The sequence below is a fragment of the Bubalus bubalis genome, chromosome 24 (assembly GCF_019923935.1).
Source record: "Bubalus bubalis isolate 160015118507 breed Murrah chromosome 24, NDDB_SH_1, whole genome shotgun sequence".
In the NCBI taxonomy this organism is placed as follows: domain Eukaryota; kingdom Metazoa; phylum Chordata; class Mammalia; order Artiodactyla; family Bovidae; genus Bubalus; species Bubalus bubalis.
Genome location: NC_059180.1, coordinates 6,082,466 through 6,102,899, shown reverse-complemented (window position 1 = coordinate 6,102,899; position 20,434 = coordinate 6,082,466). Strand labels below are relative to the sequence as shown.

Genomic DNA, 20,434 nt, shown 5'->3' with positions numbered 1-20,434 from the left:
GGTCTTTTTTGGCTTCTTCCTTTTCTCCTGCATGTCACTGGGCACATGGTGCCTTCTGGTGGGAGACCTGTCAGTATACGGATCTGGGAAGGCGATGACACCTGAGTCCTGGGAGAAGGACATCGAGAGGGCAGGTCTGGGTTTACAACCTGCCTCAGCCACTTACTAGCAATATGGCCTTGGGAAAAGCACTGTGACCATTCTGGTTCTTATCCTGTCTCAGATGGTGCATCCAGTGCCATATACGGTGATTGATGATGCTGAAATGAGGCCATGCGTGTAAAGCATGAACACATGACACATGCTAGTTATTATCCTAAGGAAAGTAGAAGGGTTAGATTAGGGGGACAGACCTTGGGTTCCAGATTGATTACCAGTGTTTGGGGATTTATTTATCTCTGGCCTGAGGCAGTCACTGAACAGAGTACTAGGGGAGGGATCTGGGTGTGAGCTAGCATTCATGGTTCATTTTTTTTTACTTCTGGAAATACAGAAGTTGAAGGTGACATCAGCTTTCTCCTTAGATGTGTTCAGGGAAATTGTACAGGTAGTTTTATTTTTGTGGTGAAAGGCTGGGAAGTTGAAGAGGGAATTGGAGCGGTGGCTGTGTGACTCTCGGGTCCTTGGTGGCCGTCAGCACCTGCCGGCTTCTGAGTGATCTGTGTGTGGCCGGGGTGATTGTGGGGAACTGAGATTCCTGTGTGCAGCTGACTTGAAGGAGGTCCTCACTCAGTCCTACTGCTTAGGTCTTTAAGACAGAGTATAGGGTCTCTTCCTGGGGGCCCCCATGGGGAGAGGGCAAGGGAGACACTGCTGTTGCTGGTGAGTTTAACTTAGAGAGAGCGAGGGAGGCGTAGAGGACTCCTCCGCTGCCACCACCATCATCCTGGGGGAGAAGGGAAAGGGCAGTGGGTGAGACAGTTGAAGGGCAAGAGTCCCATCTCAGAGCCACGATCCCACAGCTGATGCCCTGACTACACCGCAGTCCCTCTGTTCTTCCACCCCCTGCTTCTCCAGACTTCCCTCTCCTTTCAGGCCCTAATCAATGCTGCTTACCTTGGCATCCGGCTTGGGGTCTACATGTTGTCCTAGAAAAAATCAACATGTGCCAGGATCAGGTGACCAGGCAGCCAGGGTAGAGAAACGGGCAGGGGCTCCAGCAGTGAGGTCATCTCTAGGTCAGGACCAGGGTCTCAGGGGAGGGTGGGTGAGGCAGGGGAGAGAGGAGGATGCTGAGGGCACCTGTGTGGGGAGGGGGTGTGGGGAGGAGAAGGAAGACCCAGGTGAGAGCGGGAATGATGGCGGCAGGGCTTACCTTTATTCCCAATGTTCTCGTAATTCTCTTCCGTGTTTTTGAAGGACTCCCTGAGTGGGAACAGGAGGGCAGTGATGTGTCAGAGTCTGGGCAGAAAAGAGCTACCACCTGCCTTGGGCTGCTCCTCTCACTGGGGGCTCTGTGACCTGCCTGCACACTTGGAGATGAAGGCAGAGGTTTGAGGCTCAGACGGAGGCTGTCTGGACGGGGATGAGGGGCCGTTTGCAGTGTAGCTCCGTACCTGAGAGCTGACTGGGGTGGACTCTTGCAGAGAAGTGGGTTTATTGAGGGGAGCAGGGAGGAGAAGCAGGAGGGGGCGCCTGTTCTCTCTGCGGCAGCGCCTGGGTTCAAACTGGAGCGTGAGAACCAGGGAGCTTCTCTCTGGTCCCCTGGGAGACCCCCGAGGAGACACCATTGGGGAGGGGTCTCGGGAGGACACTGTCATGAGTCAGGAAGGCGAGAAAGGAGGGAAGGGCTGTGAGAAGGAAAAGCCTGGATGTGGCAGAGAGGATGAGAAAGGAAAGCAGTAGGTGGTGAGGAGGGTAAGAGGAAAGGAAGAGGAGCAGGGGCCAGAGGAGAGGGAGCCAGGCTGGGGCCACGAGGGAAGCCGCTCTGAGGAGAGACAGGGCGGAGCAGCCGGAGGCCCCGAGTCACAGGGCTAAGGACAGACTGGACGAGGAGCAAGAAAGGGGACAGTATGGAGGAGGTGGATGTCTTCTGGAGGGACGGCGTTCAAGGGGGAGACAAACCAGGAGAAACAGAGGGAAAGGCTGAGACCTGGGGATGGAAGGAGGAAAGGAGGGTGCCAGAGACAGACAAAGGATGTTCTGAGAGAGTCAGAGAAAGTGCTGGGCCACGGCTCTGACTGTTATCGGGAGCCTCAGGAAGTGAAGAGCCTGGCCTTTGGGGACTTGGGAGGATGTGGATGGAGGCCCAGGAGGGGAGGCCCGTGAAAGGCTCCCTGGTGCTGCGCTTGGGAGGAAACTTCTTGCTCATAAAATAGCACTGCCCCCCCCGCCCCCATACTGGAGGACAAGCACTCACCTGGCTGGGTTCCTGCCTTCAGTCTGCACACCTGTAGGAGGACCAACAGCGAGTCACTGTGCCATCCATGGAGGCCTGTCTCCCCGCCTCTCTGCCCCATCCCAGCTGAAACCTCCCTGGGAAGGGCTCAGGACTCAGAGCCGCCACCCTGTAGGCACCCTGAGGCTGCCCACACCTGTCCTGCCTTGTCTTCACCATCAGTCAGGAGAGCAGCTCTTCCCGCACCCAGAGCCCCGTCACCCTCTGAACAGGTTGGACTTATCCACCTCCCCCAACTCTAGTGACCTCAGGTCCACTCAGTAACATCCTGGACTTTTTTTTTCCATTGGGACTAAGAACTCTGACATAGTAAACACTAGTATCATTTTTATATTTCAAAATTCCTCCCAGCTCTCTTTGGTCATCATCCCTCTGTACCTGTGCATGACCTCACAGCACTCTTGTCCTGATGATTCACTCTCAGGTTACCCAAGCTGCCGCTGAGCCCTCTCCTCTCCACCTGTGCCCTCTCATGGGCTCCCTGACCCCCTGGGTCCCCCTGTGCTTCTGCCACACTAGCTGACACATCTCCAATCCTGGCTGTGCCCTGGGGCAGAGGATGCTATTTGTTTGCCCCATATCCATTCCCTTCTTCTTATTCAGTTACAGAACCTTGATTTTATTTGGAGTGTCAGGGTACCCCTCCCCCCTACAGGCAGATGTGAGACCTATGGTGAAACCTAGCTGATGATGTATTAATATAAGGGGAAGTTGTGGGTAGTATTTTTCAGTTCAGTTCAGTTGCTCAGTCATGTCCAACTCTTTGCGACCCCATGGACTGAAGCACACCAGGCTTCTCTGTCCATCACCAACTCTCGGACCCTACTTAAACTCATGTCCATCACGTCGGTGATGCCATCCAACCATCTCATCCTCTGTCCTCCCCTTCTCCTTCCACCTTCAATCTTTCCCAGCATCAGGGCCTTTTCCAGTGAGTCAGTTCTTTGCATCAGGTGGCCAAAGTATTGGCGTTTCAGCTTCAGCATCAGCCCTTCCAATGAATATTCAGGACTGATTTCCTTTAGGATGGCTCTCCTTGCAGTCCAAGGGACTCTCAAGAGTCTTCTCCAACACCACAGTTCAAAAGCATCAATTCTTCGGTGCTCAGCTTTCTTTATAGTCCAACTCTCACATCCATACATGACCACTGGAAAAACCATAGCTTTGAGTAGATGGACCTTTGTTGGTAAAGCAATGTCTCTGCTTTTTAATACGCTATCTAAGTTGGTCATAGGTAGTCTTCCAAGGAGCAAGTGTCTTAATTTCATGGCTGCAGGAATTTTAGGAAGACTCTTTAAAAGGACAGACAGCTGGAGCATAGTCTTTTTGTCTTTTCCTCCTACGTCCTGCTTCCTGTTTAGATTCACAAATCTGGCATCCTAACAGCTGTCTTGCACATAAAGCAACCTTCAGGATAGAAGCTAGTATCCACAACAGTGAGTAGACAGGTAGGAGACTCAGTGTCTTAGTATCCTCTGCTTTCTGCCTCCAGATCCTTTTAGATGGGAGGAAAAAAATCCACTCTTGTGTTACTTGCCCACTGTTATTTCTGTTCTCTGATGCTAGCAGCTGAACACAACTATTTTTTTTTGGCCATGGCACAACTTCCAGGATCTTACTCCCCCGACCAGGGATTGAACCCAGGCCCTAGGCAGTGAAAGCGCAGAGTCCTAACCACTGGACCACCAGGGAACATGGATTTTAATCAGTAATTTCTAAAGGTTGTAGTTGAATACTGCTGAAAAAAACCACAATCAAATACAATGATGCTCATACAGATTTATGGCTTCTCATCTGAATTGATCATCAAATACCATATTGCATTTTCTCAGTGACTACATCAAGTTTTTTTCTTTATCTCAAACCTTCATCCTTAGTCTCAGGACACAACCACTATGATTTTTGCTCTGCAGAATAAAATAATGATTTCAGAGTGACCCCAGCCTGGCCCCTCCACCAGACTGTGTATCTGCAAGGCCAAACTGAGGTGGCCACTTCTGCTTCACATTGTTTCTGGGGTTAGAGGCTCTGGGATGTGATTTCCAAGGTTGTCTTTTTTCATCTCCTGGCTCTACCACAGCCCTGAGCTACCTACGGTCCCTAGAATGCCTTCCTTCCCCTGGAAAGACAGTGACCTCTATACCACCCTCACCACCTGGCTAATTCTTCATTCTTTGATAGTTTTGCACTTCCTCTTTGATGTCTTCCTTGATTACCCTTCCTTCCTCCCAAACTACCACAGCTCTTTCCACACGAGGCCGTTAGCCCTTGAGGCAACTGCTCCCCTCATCCTCCCAGCCCCCAGATCCTTGAGAGCAGGGCCTGCGCTTTATTTACTTTTGCATTTCCAGTTACAAGCCAGGCTCTGGAAAATCGGTGTCCAACCAGTACTTGCTGAGTGGAGCCACCTTCCTGTCCCTTCTTTCTCTCTCCTGTTTCCCAGGGCAGGCCCTCCCTCCCCAGGAACCAAAAGGGAGACTGATGAGAAATGATTAAGTCAGGAGACAAGAACTGGAAAATCATCAGGTTTGTAGAGAGGGATTGGTCTTGAGCGGTGGGTCCCAAACTTGATGACACATAAATACCACCTGAGGAGGTAAAATGCAGATTCCCAAGCCCAGACCTCAGGCCCAGAAGGAATTTGCATTTTTACTGAGCAGCTCTGGTCATTCTGATGCAGGAAGGTTCTGAGAAACAGTTGGGAATCTTGGGGAAAGCTTGAGGGTCCTGGGTCACTTACTTTTTCTTCTCCTGCATCTAAGGCACACAATCAGCACCACAATTGCTGCCACAAGCGCAGCGCTGGCCAGTGCCAACCCAACTGCAGCTTCCGTACTCTGGAGCCAAGACCACGGGCTCTTTCCGCCCTCTGAGTTCCTAAGGCCAGCTGTAGCAGTGGCGGCAGCCGTGGTGCTGGGGTTCTGGGTGGTTGTCTTGCTGGCTGGGAAGAGAGGAGAAATATGCAAATTATTCACTGAAGGGCTGGAAGTATCTGGGTGAAAACTGTCTCATCTTGTTCCCTAGTTTGGGGAATGTGGAGAGTGGGGAGCAATTCTCTGAAGCTCTCCCACAGAGAGGGGAGTAACAAAGGGAGATTCTGGAAGCTCCAAATCTTCACTCTGTTTGAATCCTGACTCAACCACTGATCAGTGCTGTGATCTCAGAACCTCATTTCATTACTTACATATAGGAAGAAGTAAATCACAGGATCAAAACACAAATTTTTTTATTGTGGTAAAATACATGGAACACAAATTTACCATCTTAACCATATATAAGTGACATCAAGCCAATTCACATTAGCATGCAATCATCATCACCAGCCATCTTCCGAACTTCATCTGTCCAAACTGAAACTCTGTCCCCATTAAATATTGACCCCCATCCCCTCTTCCCCCAGATCCTGGCATTCACTGTTCTGCTTTCTGACCCTAAGTATTTGATTGCTCTTGGTACCTCAGAGAAGTGGATTCAAACAGTGTTTGTCATTTTACATGATTGTCTTAATAAGTGAGAAAACATCTGTAAAGCACCTAGTATTATTGGAAATATATTATTGTTACATGAATATATATTGAACTTTACTTACTACAGACATGCTACCTTTTTAGATGTTTAAGGGACCATTAGACCAGGAGCTGACTGTGGCTTAGACCATGAACTCCTTATTGCCAAATTCAGACTGAAATTGAAGAAAGTAGGGAAAACCACTAGACCATTCAGGTATGACCTAAATCAAATCCCTTATGATTATACAGTGGAAGTGAGAAATAGATTTAAGGGCCTAGATCTGATAGATAGAGTGCCTGATGAACTATGGAATGAGGTTCGTGACATTGTACAGGAGACAGGGATCAAGACCATCCCCATGGAAAAGAAATGCAAAAAGCAAAATGGCTGTCTGGGGAGGCCTTACAAATCGCTGTGAAAAGAAGAGAAGCGAAAAGCAAAGGAGAAAAGGAAAGATATAAACATCTGAATGCAGAGTTCCAAAGAATAGCAAGAAAAGATAAGAAAGCCTTCTTCAGTGATCAATGCAAACAAATAGAGGAAAACAACAGAATGGGAAAGACTAGAGATCTCTTCAATAAAATCAGAGATACCAAAGGAACATTTCATGCAAAGATGGGCTCAATAAAGGACAGAAATGGTATGGACCTAACAGAAGCAGAAGATATTAAGAAAAGGTGGCAAGAATACACAGAAGAACTGTACAAAAAAGATCTTCATGACCCAGATAATCACGATGGTGTGATCACTCACCTAGAGCCAGACATCCTGGAATGTGAAGTCAAGTGGGCCTTAGAAAGCATCACTATGAACAAAGCTAGTGGAGGTGATAGAATTCCAGTTGAACTATTCCAAATCCTGAAAGATGATGCTGTGAAAGTGCTGCACTCAATATGCCAGCACATTTCTAAAACTCAGCAGTGGCTACAGGACTGGAAAAGGTCAGTTTTCATTCCAATCCCAAAGAAAGGCAATGCCAAAGGATGCTCAAACTACCGCACAATTGCACTCATCTCACACGCTAGTAAAGTAATGCTCAAAATTCTCCAAGCCAGGCTTCAGCAATATGTGAACCGTGAAGTTCCAGATGTTCAAGCTGGTTTTAGAAAAGGCAGAGGAGCCAGAGATCAAATTGCCAACATCTGCTGGATCATGAAAAAAGCGAGAGAATTCCAGAAAAACATCTATTTCTGCTTTATTGACTATGCCAAAGCCTCTGACTGTGTGGATCACAATAAACTGTGGAAAATTCTGAAAGAGATGGGAATTCCAGACCACCTGATCTGCCTCTTGAGAAATCTGTATGCAGGTCAGGAAGCAACAGTTAGAACTGGACATGGAACAACAGACTGGTTCCAAATAGGAAAAGGAGTACATCAAGGCTGTATATTGCCACCCTGTTTGTTCAACTTATATGCAGAGTACATCATGAGAAACGCTGGACTGGAAGAAACATAAGCTGGAATCAAGATTGCCGGGAGAAATATCAATAACCTCAGATATGCAGATGACACCACCCTTATGGCAGAAAGTGAAGAGGAACTAAAAAGCCTCTTGATGAAAGTGAAAGTGGAGAGTGGAAAAGTTGCCTTAAAGCTCAACATTCAGAAAATGAAGATCATGGCATCCGGTCCCACCACTTCATGGGAAATAGATGGGGAAACAGTGGAAACAGTGTCAGACTTTATTTTTCTGTGCTCCAAAATCACTACAGATGGTGACTGCAGCCATGAAATTAAAAGACGCTTACTCCTTGGAAGGAAAGTTATGACCAACCTAGATAGCATATTCAAAAGCAGAGATATTACTTTGCCAACAAAGGTCCATCTAGTCAAGGCTATGGTTTTTCCTGTGGTCATGTATGGATGTGAGAGTTGGACTGTGAAGAAGGCTGAGCGCCGAAGAATTGATGCTTTTGAACTGCGGTGTTGGAGAAGACTCTTGAGAGTCCCTTGGACTGCAAGGAGATCCAACCAGTCCATTCTGAAGGAGATCAGCCCTGGGATTTCTTTGGAAGGAATGATGCTAAAGCTGAAGCTCCAGTACTTTGGCCACCTCATGCGAACAGTTGACTCATTGGAAAAGACTCTGATGCTGGGAGGGATTGGGGGCAGGAGGAGAAGGGGACGACAGAGGATGAGATGGCTGGATGGCATCACTGACTCGATGGACATGAGTCTGAGTGAACTCCGGGAGTTAGTGATGGACAGGGAGGCCTGGCATGCTGCAATTCATGGGGTTACAAAGAGTCGGACACAACTGAGCGACTGATCTGATCTGATCTGAAGGCACCATTAAAAAACTGGCATAATAGTAAGCCACATACAAAAAACCCAACTCCAGTAAAATCTTGTGTGGACTGAATTCTCTGTCCACTTAGTAGAAATTAGTAAAGTGTGAATCCTATTTCTCAATTGAGACAAAAAATTTAAATTCTTAGTCAAATAAATATATATAATGACATGCTATTTAGAAAATAAAAACAACAGCAATATATTTGTAAATTTTTAAAACTCCTGGAATATGACTAAAGCCAAATTCTAAGTTAAATTCATAGTATTAGATGCTATAATTATTTAAAATGGGATGAAAGTTTTTAAATGAATGAAATAGTCAATTTCCAAAGAAAAAAGTTACCAAACAGAGAGGAACTAGCTCTAAGGAAACTAAAAGTAATGAAAACCTACGTAGGAATAAATGTTTTTAGGAAACAGGACAGCAGAAAGAATCGTAAATGTAGAAAGTGGTTAGAGAAAAAAAAAAACACAAGAAAACAGACAAGACTCTTATAAATTGAACAACAACAAAGAGTATTGAAATCATGAGTGAGTGTATGCTCAATTTATGGGTTGATAATTCCAAAAACCTCTGAAATGGATTACTTTCTGAGACAATAATTTTTAAAAATGTATTTAAGAAATAGTAACCTTTAATGGATTAGACAAAGAAGAAGATTAGAACACTATTAAAGGACTATTTTTCATAAAGATTTAAAGTTCAGAAGGTTTAATGGAAAAATTCTTGTGAAAATTTAAGCAACAGATAACTCTCAGAAGATTCTAGGACAGAAAAATATGGAAAACGGTACAATTCTAATTCATTTCATAAAGTGATAACATAATCCTGATGCTAATATTCATAACTTTTAGAAATGTAGACTAAAAGAATAAAAGGCTATTTTTGTTTTAAACTGACCTGAGTCGGGGAAAATATCTAGTATTGACACAGCAGGAGTACGGGTTAGCACAACCTTAGGAAAGGTTTGGGTATATCTATCAGAATGTAAAATATCCGAGCGTGCCCTTAGACTCAGTGATTTCTGTGGTAGGAAATTATGCTATGGACGTACTGGTATAAGTATTCAAAGGCCTCTGTTTGAGGGTGTTCTCTGCAGCTTTATTTGTGATTTGGTAGCAACCTAAATGTCTTTAAATATGAGACTGATTAAGTGAGGTACAATCCATTGCTACAGTGGGAGACCATGCAGTCATTTAAAAAGAAAGGTGTGGATGTATATGTACTGAAGTGGAAAGATACTTGAGGTCCATGAAGTAAACAGCAAGCTGAAGATCGGGAGAGTATGCAGCTTGAGTCTCTTATGTTCCATCTCTGTATATCTGCATCTGTGTCTCTTATCTGTGGAGAGAGCATTTCTGCAGAAAGGGGTAGTAGCTGAGAGATAAAGCGGAGAGGAATGTGATGTTCATTTGATTCCCTTCTGTGCTGTTTGACTGTTTTTAAAACTATGTGCAAGTATGTATTACCAGTAATTTTATTTGTAAAATGTAACATCTATTTTTATATATGTTGTATAGGCACATAATTTAAAGAATCAACAAATTCCCCACAGGTTATAAAAACAGCACCCCCTCCTCACTCCTTTCCCACTCCGCAGAAGGAACTGTTTTTAGCACCTCTTGCTGTTTTTTGGCATTAACCTCACGTTTCTAAATCACAGGCTTATCTGGGAAGTGAGTGTAGAGAGAGGAGGTCCTGGGACTGAGCCCTGGGACCTCCTCTCTCCACACTGGGATAATCTCTCTGTGCTTTCACAGAGACACTCAGAAATAACGTCTCAGCAACTGTCTGGCCATCCCTCAGCCAGTCAAATAGACACAAAACTCTCTGTCTCCCCAGAGGTCACAGCTCCTTTCTAGGTCCCAGAACCTACTTCCTCCCCTGCTTCTTAGGCCTGTGGCTGGTCCCAGGGGTCTCACTGTCCCTGACTGGTTTTCCCACTCTGTGCCCCCCATCAAAACTCTCAGTTACCCTGTTGGAGCAGCTGCCTCCTACCGGGACTCTGACTTATGTCCCAGCGGCCTTCCTGTTCCATCTGAATAAAGCAGCACCCTAGCACCTCTAGCCACTGACTGTGCTTCATTTTCCTGCTTTTCTCTTTTCACCACCACCTGACACAGAATTAATTTGTTTTTTGTGTGTGATATTCTTTCTACACTCGAGTGTAAGTTGTTACACTCAACTGTTAAGTGTAAGTTGTACACTCAAGTGTAAGTTCCATTGTTAAGGGCATTTATGTTTTGTTCTGTATTGTCTTGACTGCTCTTTCCTCAGTGCCCAGCTTAGGACCTGACACATAGCAGGCACTCAGTCAGTATTTGCTATTGATTTGTTAAAGGATTAAACAAAATAATTTTCCCTTGGAAATTCACGACACTCAACCATTGCCTTTCAGTATCCTCTATTGCTATTGAGACAGCCAAGCCACTCTAATTCCTGACTCTCTTTATGTGGCCAGTTTCTTCCCTCCTTGGAAATGTATTGGATCTCCCTTTATCAGATATGCAGATGACACCACCTTATGGCAGATAGCAAACAAGAACTAAAGAGCCTCTTGATGAAAGTGAAAAAGGAGAGTGAAGAAGTTGGCTTAAAGCTCAACATTCAGAAAACTAAGATCATGGCATCAGGTCCCATCACTTCATGGCAAATAGATGGGGAAAGAGTGGAAACAGTGTCAGACTTTATTTTAGGGGCTCCAAAATCACTACAGATGGTGAGTGCAGCCATAAAATTAAAAGACGCTTACTCCTTGGAAGAAAAGTTATGACCAACCTAAACTGCATATCAAAAAGCAGAGACATTACCACAAAAACCATTTCCAACAAAGGTCCATCTAGTCAAGACTATGGTTTTTCTAGTAGTCATGTATGGATGTGAGAGTTGGACTATAAAGCTGAGCACCGAAGAACTGATGCTTTTGAACTGTGGCGTTGGAGAAGACTCTTGAGAGTTCCTTGGACTGCAAGGAGATCCAACCAGTCCATCCTAAAGGAAATCAGTCCTGAATATTCACTGGAAGGACTGATGCTGAAGCTGAAACTCCAGTACTTTGGCCACCTGATGTGAAGAACTGACTCATTTGAAAAGACCCTGATGCCGGGAAAGATTGAAGGTGGAAGGAGAAGGGGAGGACAGAGGATGAGATGGATGGCATCACTGACTCAGTGGACATGAGTTTGAGTAAGCTCCAGGAGTTGGTGATGGACAGGGAGGCCTGGTGTGCTGCAGTCCATGGGGTCGCAAAGAGTCGGACTTGACTGAGCGACTGAACTGAACTTATCCTTGGTGTTTTGAAATTTGTATGTTGCAGTACCCCAGGGTTGGTCTTTTTATTTTTACTCATGTTGCTAGGTTCTTTCATTCTGGAACATTTCTATAGTAGTTTTGTTGATATTTTCTTCCCCATGGCTGCCTTTTTTCTCTGTTTTTAAAACTGTTGTTCAGAGATTGGAACTCTTGGACCAATTCTCAATTTGTCTTATCCTACCTTATAATTCCTATATTATATTTATAAGGCTGCAATGACAAATTGGTGCAAACTGGGTGACTCTAAACAATAGAAGTTGACTTGCTCACAGTTCTGGAGGCCAGAAGGCAGAAATCAAGGTGTCAACCAGGCTGCATCACTCAGGAGGTTCTGTGTGTGGGGGTGGGGGGTCTGTTCCTTGCTTCTTTGGCGTCTAATGGCTGCTTCACCTCAGTCTCTGTGTCTGTGGTCACATTGCCTGCTCTTCCATCTGTGTCCAGTCTCCCACTGCCCCTCTCTTATAAGGACATGTTTATTAGAATCTAGAATCCACCCAGATAACCCCAGATAACCTCATCTCAAATTCCTCAACTGAATCACATCTGCAGCCATATAAGATATTATTCATTTGTTTGGGGGTCACTGTTCAAACCACTACAACAATATCCAAATCTTTGAATTTTCTTGAACTACAATATCCAAATCTTTCAGTTTTCTCCCACCTTTTAAGGTATTTCCATGAACTTCATCTTTAAGTCATATATTGAGTTTTCCATCTTTGCTAGTATACTTCTAATTTCTAAGATCTCTCTTTTTGTTTTGAAAGGTCCTTTGCAAAGCATTCTATTGTGTCATATACATGAAATTCTTTAACTTTATGAGGATGATGTTTCTTTGAAAATTTCAGTCTCCTTTCATTGTTTTGGATTCTTCCAGGTTCCCTTCCCCCTTGATTTTTCTGCTTTGTGCATCTCATGGGACAAGCATTCCTTAAATGTTTAGTTCAAAGCTTTGAAAAACAGACTCTCTACCTCAGGCATCCTGGGCACAGCTGAGGTGAGGGTATAGTCCTCATTGCAGGGGATTTGGTGCAAGGCCAAGACCCCAGCCACCCTGTCCCCTTGGCTCCCAACATGCATGAAGATGTGAGTGTGTTATAGCAGAAAGTGCATGTCAGATCACTTTACAGTGAGTAGGACAGTATGACTCACTCTACAGTGAGTAGAGTGATCTGTTAGATTTCTAGATCTTTGCAGGCCCATCAGATAGCTATTCCGGAGAAGAGTCTCCTGATTGCCCTTAGTGGGTGTGTGGTGTGGGAGTACCAGCCTGGCTGCCTGCGTCCTGCGAGGCCTCTACAAGGGTCAAGGTATTTCAGGTCTCATCAGTTCACCAAATCTCCGAATTTAAGAACTGAACCCTTGTTTCCAGGTGTGCCCCAGGGTACCCCCCAAGACTCCCTGTGGATTATTGTTTCTAGAACACATATATCCAGTCTTTTGCTGGGGTGAGGTGTGAGGGTGCAGAGGTGTCTCTGCTTCCTAAATACACTTCAGTTAGTCCTCTAGTTTCCAGGTCCCCTTCCACTCCCAGTTTCATGGGTACTGCTGCTGCTGCTAAGTTGCTTTAGTCATGTCCGACTCTGTGCGACCCAATAGACGGCAGCCCACCAGGCTCCACCGTCCCTGGGATTCTCCAGGCAAGAATACTGGAGTGGGTTGCCATTTCCTTCTCCAATGCATGAAAGTGAAAAGTGAAAGTGAAGTCACTCAGTCATGTCTGACTCTCAGCAACCCCACGGACTGCAGCCCACCAGGCTCCTCCGTCCATGGGATTTTCCAGGCAAGAGTACTGGAGTAGGGGGCCACTGCCTTCTATTCCTGACCCTTTAAGGGGTTTTGCAGTATAAATTGCCTTCCTTCTGGATGTCCCCACTGTTGACTTAGGGTTTAATTCCTCTGGTCTATTTCCCACTTCCAAAATTTTGTTTTTGTCCACCTAACTTGCAAATGTTTTTGTCCCTCTGGGTTTTTGTCTTAAAAAAATTCCCTTTGCTGTCATTTTAGTAGATTTTTGGAGGGAGTGGAGGTAAACATACGCATATAACCTAGCATCTTGGCCAGAATTTATGCATTACTTTTAGAGCAAAAATTATACTAAGTACACATTTTTTTACATATTGCACATTAATAATAAAAATAAAGAATATGAAAAGTCTTATGAGACACATGATCTTTGGAAGAACACTACAAAGGTTTACTTAGGGATATAAAATAGGACCTATTCCTCAACAAAAAGATTGTGCGTTATACTGATTTCAATTTCTGTCAGTTACTTTATAGACTTAATTCAATTCTGATTTAAAAAACCAACAGGAATGTTTTTCTAGAAACTTGGCAAACTTATTCTAACATTTGTGTGGAAGAATAGGCAGGCAACACTATTGAGGAAGAAGTAATGTGATTGTGATGGAAAAAGTCTTAACAGCCATTGAAACATGATAAAGTTATAATAACTAAAACAGTGTGCTACTAATATAACAAAATATAGGGACTTCCTTGGTGGTCCAATGGCTAGGACTGCGCTCCCAGTGCAGGGGGCCCAGGTTCCACCCCTGGTTGGGGAACTAGACTCTGCATGCCACAACTGCATCCCACACACAACGAAGATCCTGCATGCCACAACTAAGACCCGGCACAGCCAAATAAATGAATAGTTAAAAACAAGAAAACACTGACTAGTGAAACAGAATAGACAGACCAGAAATGGATGCTATTTTACAAAAGAACTTAAAAGCTAAGGCCTATTAATCAATGGAAAAAGGGGGAAATATTCAATAATAAGAAATAAAGATAAGAAATAAAACTGAGCACCTAAGAATTGATGCTTTTGAACTGTGGTTTTGGAGAAGACTCTTGAGAGTCCCTTGGACTGCAAGGAGACCAAACCAGTCAATCCTAAAGGAAATCAGTCCTGAATATTCATTGGAAGGACTGATGCTGAAGTTGAAACTCCAATACTTTGGCCACCTGATGTGAAGAACTGACTCCTTAGAAAAGACCCTGATGCTGGGAAAGATTGAAGGCAGGAGAAAAAGGGGACGACAGAGGATGAGATGGTTGGATGGCATCACCACCTCAACAGACATGAGTTTGAGCAAGCTCCGGGAGTTGGTGATGGACAGGGAAGCCTGGTGTGCTGCAGTCCATGGGGTTGCCAAAAGTCAGACACAACTGAGCAACTGGATTGAACTGGACTGATTCAATAACAAAGTGAGGACAATTGATTTATTTCTTGGTATAAGGATCAACTTAGTTCTTTATCTCACACCATTTACCAAGATAAATTCTCACTATATTGAAGAGCTTTGTTATGAAAAGGGATTCCCTGATAGCTCAGTTGGTAAAGAATCCACCTGTATAGGAGACACCAATTTGATTTCTGAGTTGGGAAGATCCCCTGGAGAAGGGATAGGCTACCGACTCCAGTTTTCTTGGACTTACCTTGTGGCTCAGCTGGTAAAGAATCTGCCTGCAGTATACCTGTGGTGGATTCATTTTGATATATGGCAAAACCAATACAATATTGTAAAGTTAAAAAAGAAAAAAAAAAAGAATCTGCCTGCAATATGGGACACCTGGGTTTGATCCCTGGTTTGGGTAGACCCCCTGGAGAAGGGAAAGTAAACCCACTCCAGTTCTGGCCTGGAGAATTCCATGGACTCTATAGTCTATGGGGTCGCAAAGAGTCGGAGACGACTGAGCGAATTTCTCTTTCACTTATTATGAAAAGTAATCAAATCTTACAAAAATTAGGGAAACTATTTTTTACCTCTAGTGAGATGTGGGGTTTGGGATTTAGAAATAAAAGAAAAACTACAAGTGAGAATATAATTAGATTTGGCTACATAAATAAAAGTACTATTTGTAAAAAAAAATTAATAAGCCAATCTCAAACTTATGAGTTATGTTTGCTATAGGTATTCCTCTGGTGTGATGTTTTTGCATGGTGGTACTTCACTTGGATTAAAAACATCTCTTTATTACTTCACTGTAAAAATGAGCATGACCATCCAGTTGATTGAACTAACTGAAAAAATTAATTTACTGATGAAAAAACTCATAGGAAATGTGGCTGAAACAGAGAAAGGAGAAAAAGAAGGAAGAATTAAGAAAGGAAGAAGAGGGATTTAAGGAGACCAAAGTCCCTCCAAGAAGGCCATTTAAGGGAATTTGGAGGAGGTGCAGGAAATATTAATCCAAAGCTGTCTTGCTTAATTCAAGTTGAGTCACATACTGCTTAGAAGCACCAGCACAAGTGATTGCAAAAAGCAAACAAACTTAATCAATTTTCAGTTTTCAAAAAATTATCTTCTGGTGACACACTTCCTTATTGCGTGTGCCTAGAAGAGAACCCCTCCTCCCTACCCTGGAGTCATACACTGTTCAAGTTCAGACACCCCACTGAGTGACAGATGCTACGCATCCATTATTAGGTTAAAAATATCAAAACAAGATGACAAGTCAGTAGGTGAGTCCAAGCAGCTCATGGTTAAGGGAGGCTCTGGGGTTAAACTGGGGTCAAACCCCACCCGCACCAGGAGTGACCTGGGGCAGGTGTTTGCTGTGCCAGCCTTGGTTCCCTTCCTGTGACTGGAGGACAGGAGCAGGACCGCTGTACTGGGGGTCGTGGGGAAGGTCAGCCAGGGCGATGCTGCCAAGGTGTCCCCCCCGGGATGCAGGGCACAGTCAGGGGGGCTGCCGGGACTGCTGCCTCGTCATGACCAGGACAGGGGCACGGTCAGGGTGGACCCGGGGACAGGGTGACTGGAACCACATGGGGGGATGGTGGTGGGGACAGAGGGAAGGAGGTAAAAGGGGTGGAAGGAGGGAGAAGGAGAAGGAAAGTGAGGAGAGATGAACCGAGGGAAGGATGGTTGAACTGATGTTCTGGGGTTCAGAGCAGAGAAGGAAGGGGAGATGGGAAAAGGTGATGGGGCACGGGGCCCCTCGGCACCTGCTGTGTGTGTGGGCTGAGCTCATGGCTGTGGGAGTACAGACATGGGGCAGCTGGGGCTCCACACAGGACTCAGGACAAAGGGGAGGAGCCACACCCCGAGGATGTCAAGTCACCTGGAGGACGTGGGGTGAGGGCAGGGGGCTGGGTGGAGCCCAGCTTGGAGCAGGAAAGGAGAACAGCTGGGAGCACAGAGGGTGTGGGGGCCTGGGGTGGGGGAGGGGCTGGATCTGGAGGGCAGAGAGGGGGATGGGCAAGGGAGGTGGTCCAGGGTTGGGGAGTAAGGTGAAAAGGGTAAAGTTGGCAGAGCCCTGGGGAGGAGAGGGGAGAAGGGAGAGGAGTTTGAGAGAAGAGTCAGAAGGAGGGGCCTAAGCCGCATCTAGGGCTGAGGCACCAGTGGCCTCCAAGAGCCTCAGGCAGGACAGCTGGACTCACTGTGGGTGATGGTGAGTTTGGTCCCATCGATGGACTGCCACCTCTGCTTGCCATCTCTCAGTGTGTCCAACCGCACCCGGCAGAAGTACACAGACTCGTCCTCCCTCCGCAGGTTTGAGATCCGGAGGGAGCCATTTTTCTCAGGCTCTGCCCAGTTCAGGAAGAGCCGGTTCTTGAAATTCTTATGGGTGAACAGAGGGGTTGTGTTGTAGATGAACTCCCCATGGAAGTGATTCCATCTCCAGGATATTCTCATGTTGGGATCCTTGGCTAATTCCCCGGAGTAAGAGAAGGAGAAGGGGATGAGGATGGAGCCACCCTCAGGGGCTGAGAGATCCCTTGGTTGCTTCATCTCATAGTGATGCTGTGAATTTCTTTGTGTCCTGTGACCTAGAGGTGGGAGGGAGAGACTCTGAAGCCACCAGGAGAGACACAGAAGGTGACCCCAGACCATCGGGCACCCTCACCTGCAGGGGGACGTGTGACGAGGTAGAACTGGCCCTCTGGCCTGCGTGATCCCCTCTCCAGGCTTGGGGCAGGCAGGAGGGTGAGGGGTTGGGGGACCCAGCACTGTGGGACCCGCCCTTTGTTTGTTGGGGGTGGGAGGCCTGGCCAGCTACCCCAGGGGACCCTTCTACACACACTCAGCCACAGCCCCTCCCCGGGGTCCCTGGCAGAGCAGGACACTGCCAGCCACTCACCAGCCTGCAGAGACGCCGGCAGCAGCAGCAGGGGCAGCAGCAGGGGCAGCCCCATGACCTTGCCCTCCTCCCGGGTGAGAAGACAGGCAGAGCCCTCAAGGCCAGACGGGAGGTCTTGGGGGGCCCCTGGAGGAGTCTCAGCACCAGCAGTGAGGACCAGGCTCCTTCAGAGGACAGAGGAGGGTGGGGGCCTTCCCCAAACCCGCCCACCCCGACAGTGACGGGCACTTCCTTTATCAACCTGGCTTCTTCTTTTCCTTTATTGCAAAAGGGCCTCCCTGTGGTCAGTGCAAAGGGAGCCATGATCTAGGGCTCCCCGCCCCCGTCTTCACGCTGAGGGGCTGGTTCTGACCTGCGCCAGCTGGGCCTCCTCCCCACTCAGCTCCTGCCTCCCCGCCCTCACATCTCCCTGGCAGTCAGCCTCTGTGTCTCTCCTTGTCTCTGCTTCTCTGAGTGTCTCTCCTCCCAGGGGAAGGGGCGGCAGCAGGACCAGCTGAGGCTCCTTCAGGGAGAGGTGGGGGCCGAGTCCCTGCCCAGCTGCAGCCCCACCGGGAGGAGCAGGGGGGAGCCGCTGGTGGTCAAGCTCAGCCCCCCTCAGACACGGGGGCGCCAGCCCGCTCTGGGCCCCTCTCCCTCCAGGCAGGGGCTCCCCTGCAGTGTCTCCCCCCTCAGTCTTCAGGCAGAACCAAGGCCCACCAGGCCCCTCCCACCCTGGTGCTCCCTGTGTGCCGTCTCACACCCCACTGAGGGGAGGAGGTGAGGGGGCTCAGCTTCCCACCTGCCCAGGGGGTGGACCTTCTGGAGGCCACGTCTCCACCCGCAGATGGAGGGCTGGATCTGCAGGGCCGTCTGTGCTCACTCTACAGGGAGGACCCTGGGGCTCAGACCCGCCCGGCCCCACGGCCAGGACTCTGAGAGTGGGACCAGCACTTGAGCTCCAGTCCTGCTGAGCCCACAGAGCCTTCTGCTCCCTCTGGACGCTTCCTCCTGGTCGCACCTCAGAATCTCTGCACTCTACCCTCTGAGTGCAGAGCTCTGGGAGTTGACTCCCAGGAGGCTGTCGTTAATAACACTCCTAGGGAATCTATCTGCAGCTGTGAGTCCCTGGCTCATCCAGGGCCTTCCTTGGACAAAGGGGAGGAAGGTCAGAGCAGTCATGGGTCATCCTGGTGACAGTCCCTGGGATCATCTCTGAGGGAGACACTGCCAGCCTGTGATTGGTGGTGGGTGGGGTGAGAGACTGGGGGCTGGGACCTATGGTGACTCCCAGGCCTGGCTGAGAATGAGGCTGTCTGAGCCTCCGCAGGCTGAATCAGCATTGGCTTACTGAATGGACCATGAGGGTGGAAGGACATGATTTCACCACAGGAAGGGGCCTCAGTTCTAGAGGTGGGAGTGAGCAGAACGACTTATTTTCTCCTGTTTAGTTTTTCGCCCAGTCCTAATAGTTTTCTTCCATGCTTCTCCCATGGCCAGCCAAGCAGCCCCTGCCCTCCCTCTATGTCTGCTTTTCTTACCCCTCCTCCCAGGCCTGAGAAGAAAGGTTCTACATTTTCATGGAATCCTCTTATCTGAGTCAGGCCCTACATCTGTTTTCTCTTTTTCAGCCTTACAGCATTCTGTGGTGGATGTATCCTTGTCTCCATCTCACCCAGGGGAAACCGAGGCACAAAATCATATCATAGAGTTCTTTGGGCTGTGAAAGGTGCTTGGATTGAACTGTAACAGTTGGAAATGTGTGCAGAGGAGGATGGGCCTGCTGGCTTCTTGGCAGTGCCTTCAGAGAGTACCTGTGCGGGGTGATCCCTGGGTCCCATTTTGGCCTCACCCCACTAGCTTGGGACTTGGAATGTCTCTTGCTTGCCTGGCTTTCAGAGGAGGCAGCTGCATCCTATCAGGGGGCTCCACTGCCTACTCTGTTCGACAGCACGGAACTTTTACAAAAGAGGCTCAGGGTAGCTTTGCAGAGCACTGACAGGTGCCCTTAGGCCCTGTTGCTTCCACATCAAGTCTCCCTAGATGCAAGTTGAACATCTTACATAGTGTTCGGGCTCTTAGACCCCAGTTGGGCCCCCATGAGTTGAGGATTTGGGATGTGTGGTTTCTGCTCGGTGATGGCGTGTGGTCATTCTCCTTTCCCCTCACAGGAAATCCAGGGCCTGGGATTCTGCCTGGCACTATGGCTCTACTCCCAGAGGAGGAGGAGGAGGAGGAGGAGAAGGGCCTTGTGGGAGGAGAAGGGCCTGGAGCTGTGTGATTTAAACATGAGCAGGACCTAAATACAGCCCTTTAGCCCAGTGGGTGGCCCTGAGGGAGAGGCCAGAAGCTGTGGGATCCGCAGCAGGGACAGGGGAGGGCTATGAGCGGTGGACCACAGCATGAGACCCACTGCCTCAGGTCTTCCTCACTTTCTCCCAAGCTTCCGTCCTCCTTTCCCCATTGACCATGTCCATCACTGCCCCACTCATTCCCCCTTCATGGCACCTCCTGTTTCCCCCCAAGGTTAGGGAGTAGGCAAAGCCATCTGTTCTCACTACCTCCATTCATTGTGCTGGAAGGTTCTAGTTCATGCAATAAAGTAAGGAACAAAGTTGTTCTAACTGTATTTTTTTAGATTCTCTATTTTTCTGTTTGGCATACATTCATCACAAGGTCAGTTTTGCTAACTGTATTTTATTTTTGTGTTTTTGATGCTCTTACAGCTGGGGCCTCATGGACCAGGGAATTACTGCTAATTCTTAAGAGATACCATAGAGATTCCTGGGAGCGTGCTTTCATTATACAAACTAACCACTCCAGAGCTCATATTCTAAACCACCTCCCTTC

General features: G+C 47.4%; 1 protein-coding gene across 2 annotated transcripts; it reads right to left on the bottom strand.

Moving 5' to 3' along the window:
- Positions 1 to 17: 17 nt before the first annotated feature.
- On the bottom strand, positions 18 to 17,841 carry PILRA (paired immunoglobin like type 2 receptor alpha). Of its 2 annotated transcripts, none has more exons than XM_044936280.2 (7): positions 17,609 to 17,841; positions 16,908 to 17,177; positions 5,139 to 5,339; positions 2,360 to 2,390; positions 1,316 to 1,365; positions 1,057 to 1,088; positions 18 to 886 (listed from the first exon to the last, which is right to left on the bottom strand). In XM_044936280.2, exons 1-7 carry the CDS (start codon positions 17,661 to 17,663, stop codon positions 743 to 745), a joined length of 783 nt encoding a protein of 260 aa, XP_044792215.1. In that variant the 5' UTR covers positions 17,664 to 17,841; the 3' UTR covers positions 18 to 742. The 2 variants fall into 2 exon arrangements, with proteins under 2 accessions (XP_044792215.1, XP_025131150.2); XM_025275365.3 differs by having other exon boundaries at positions 16,908 to 17,297; positions 17,609 to 17,840.
- Between the last annotated feature and the right edge of the window lie 2,593 nt (positions 17,842 to 20,434).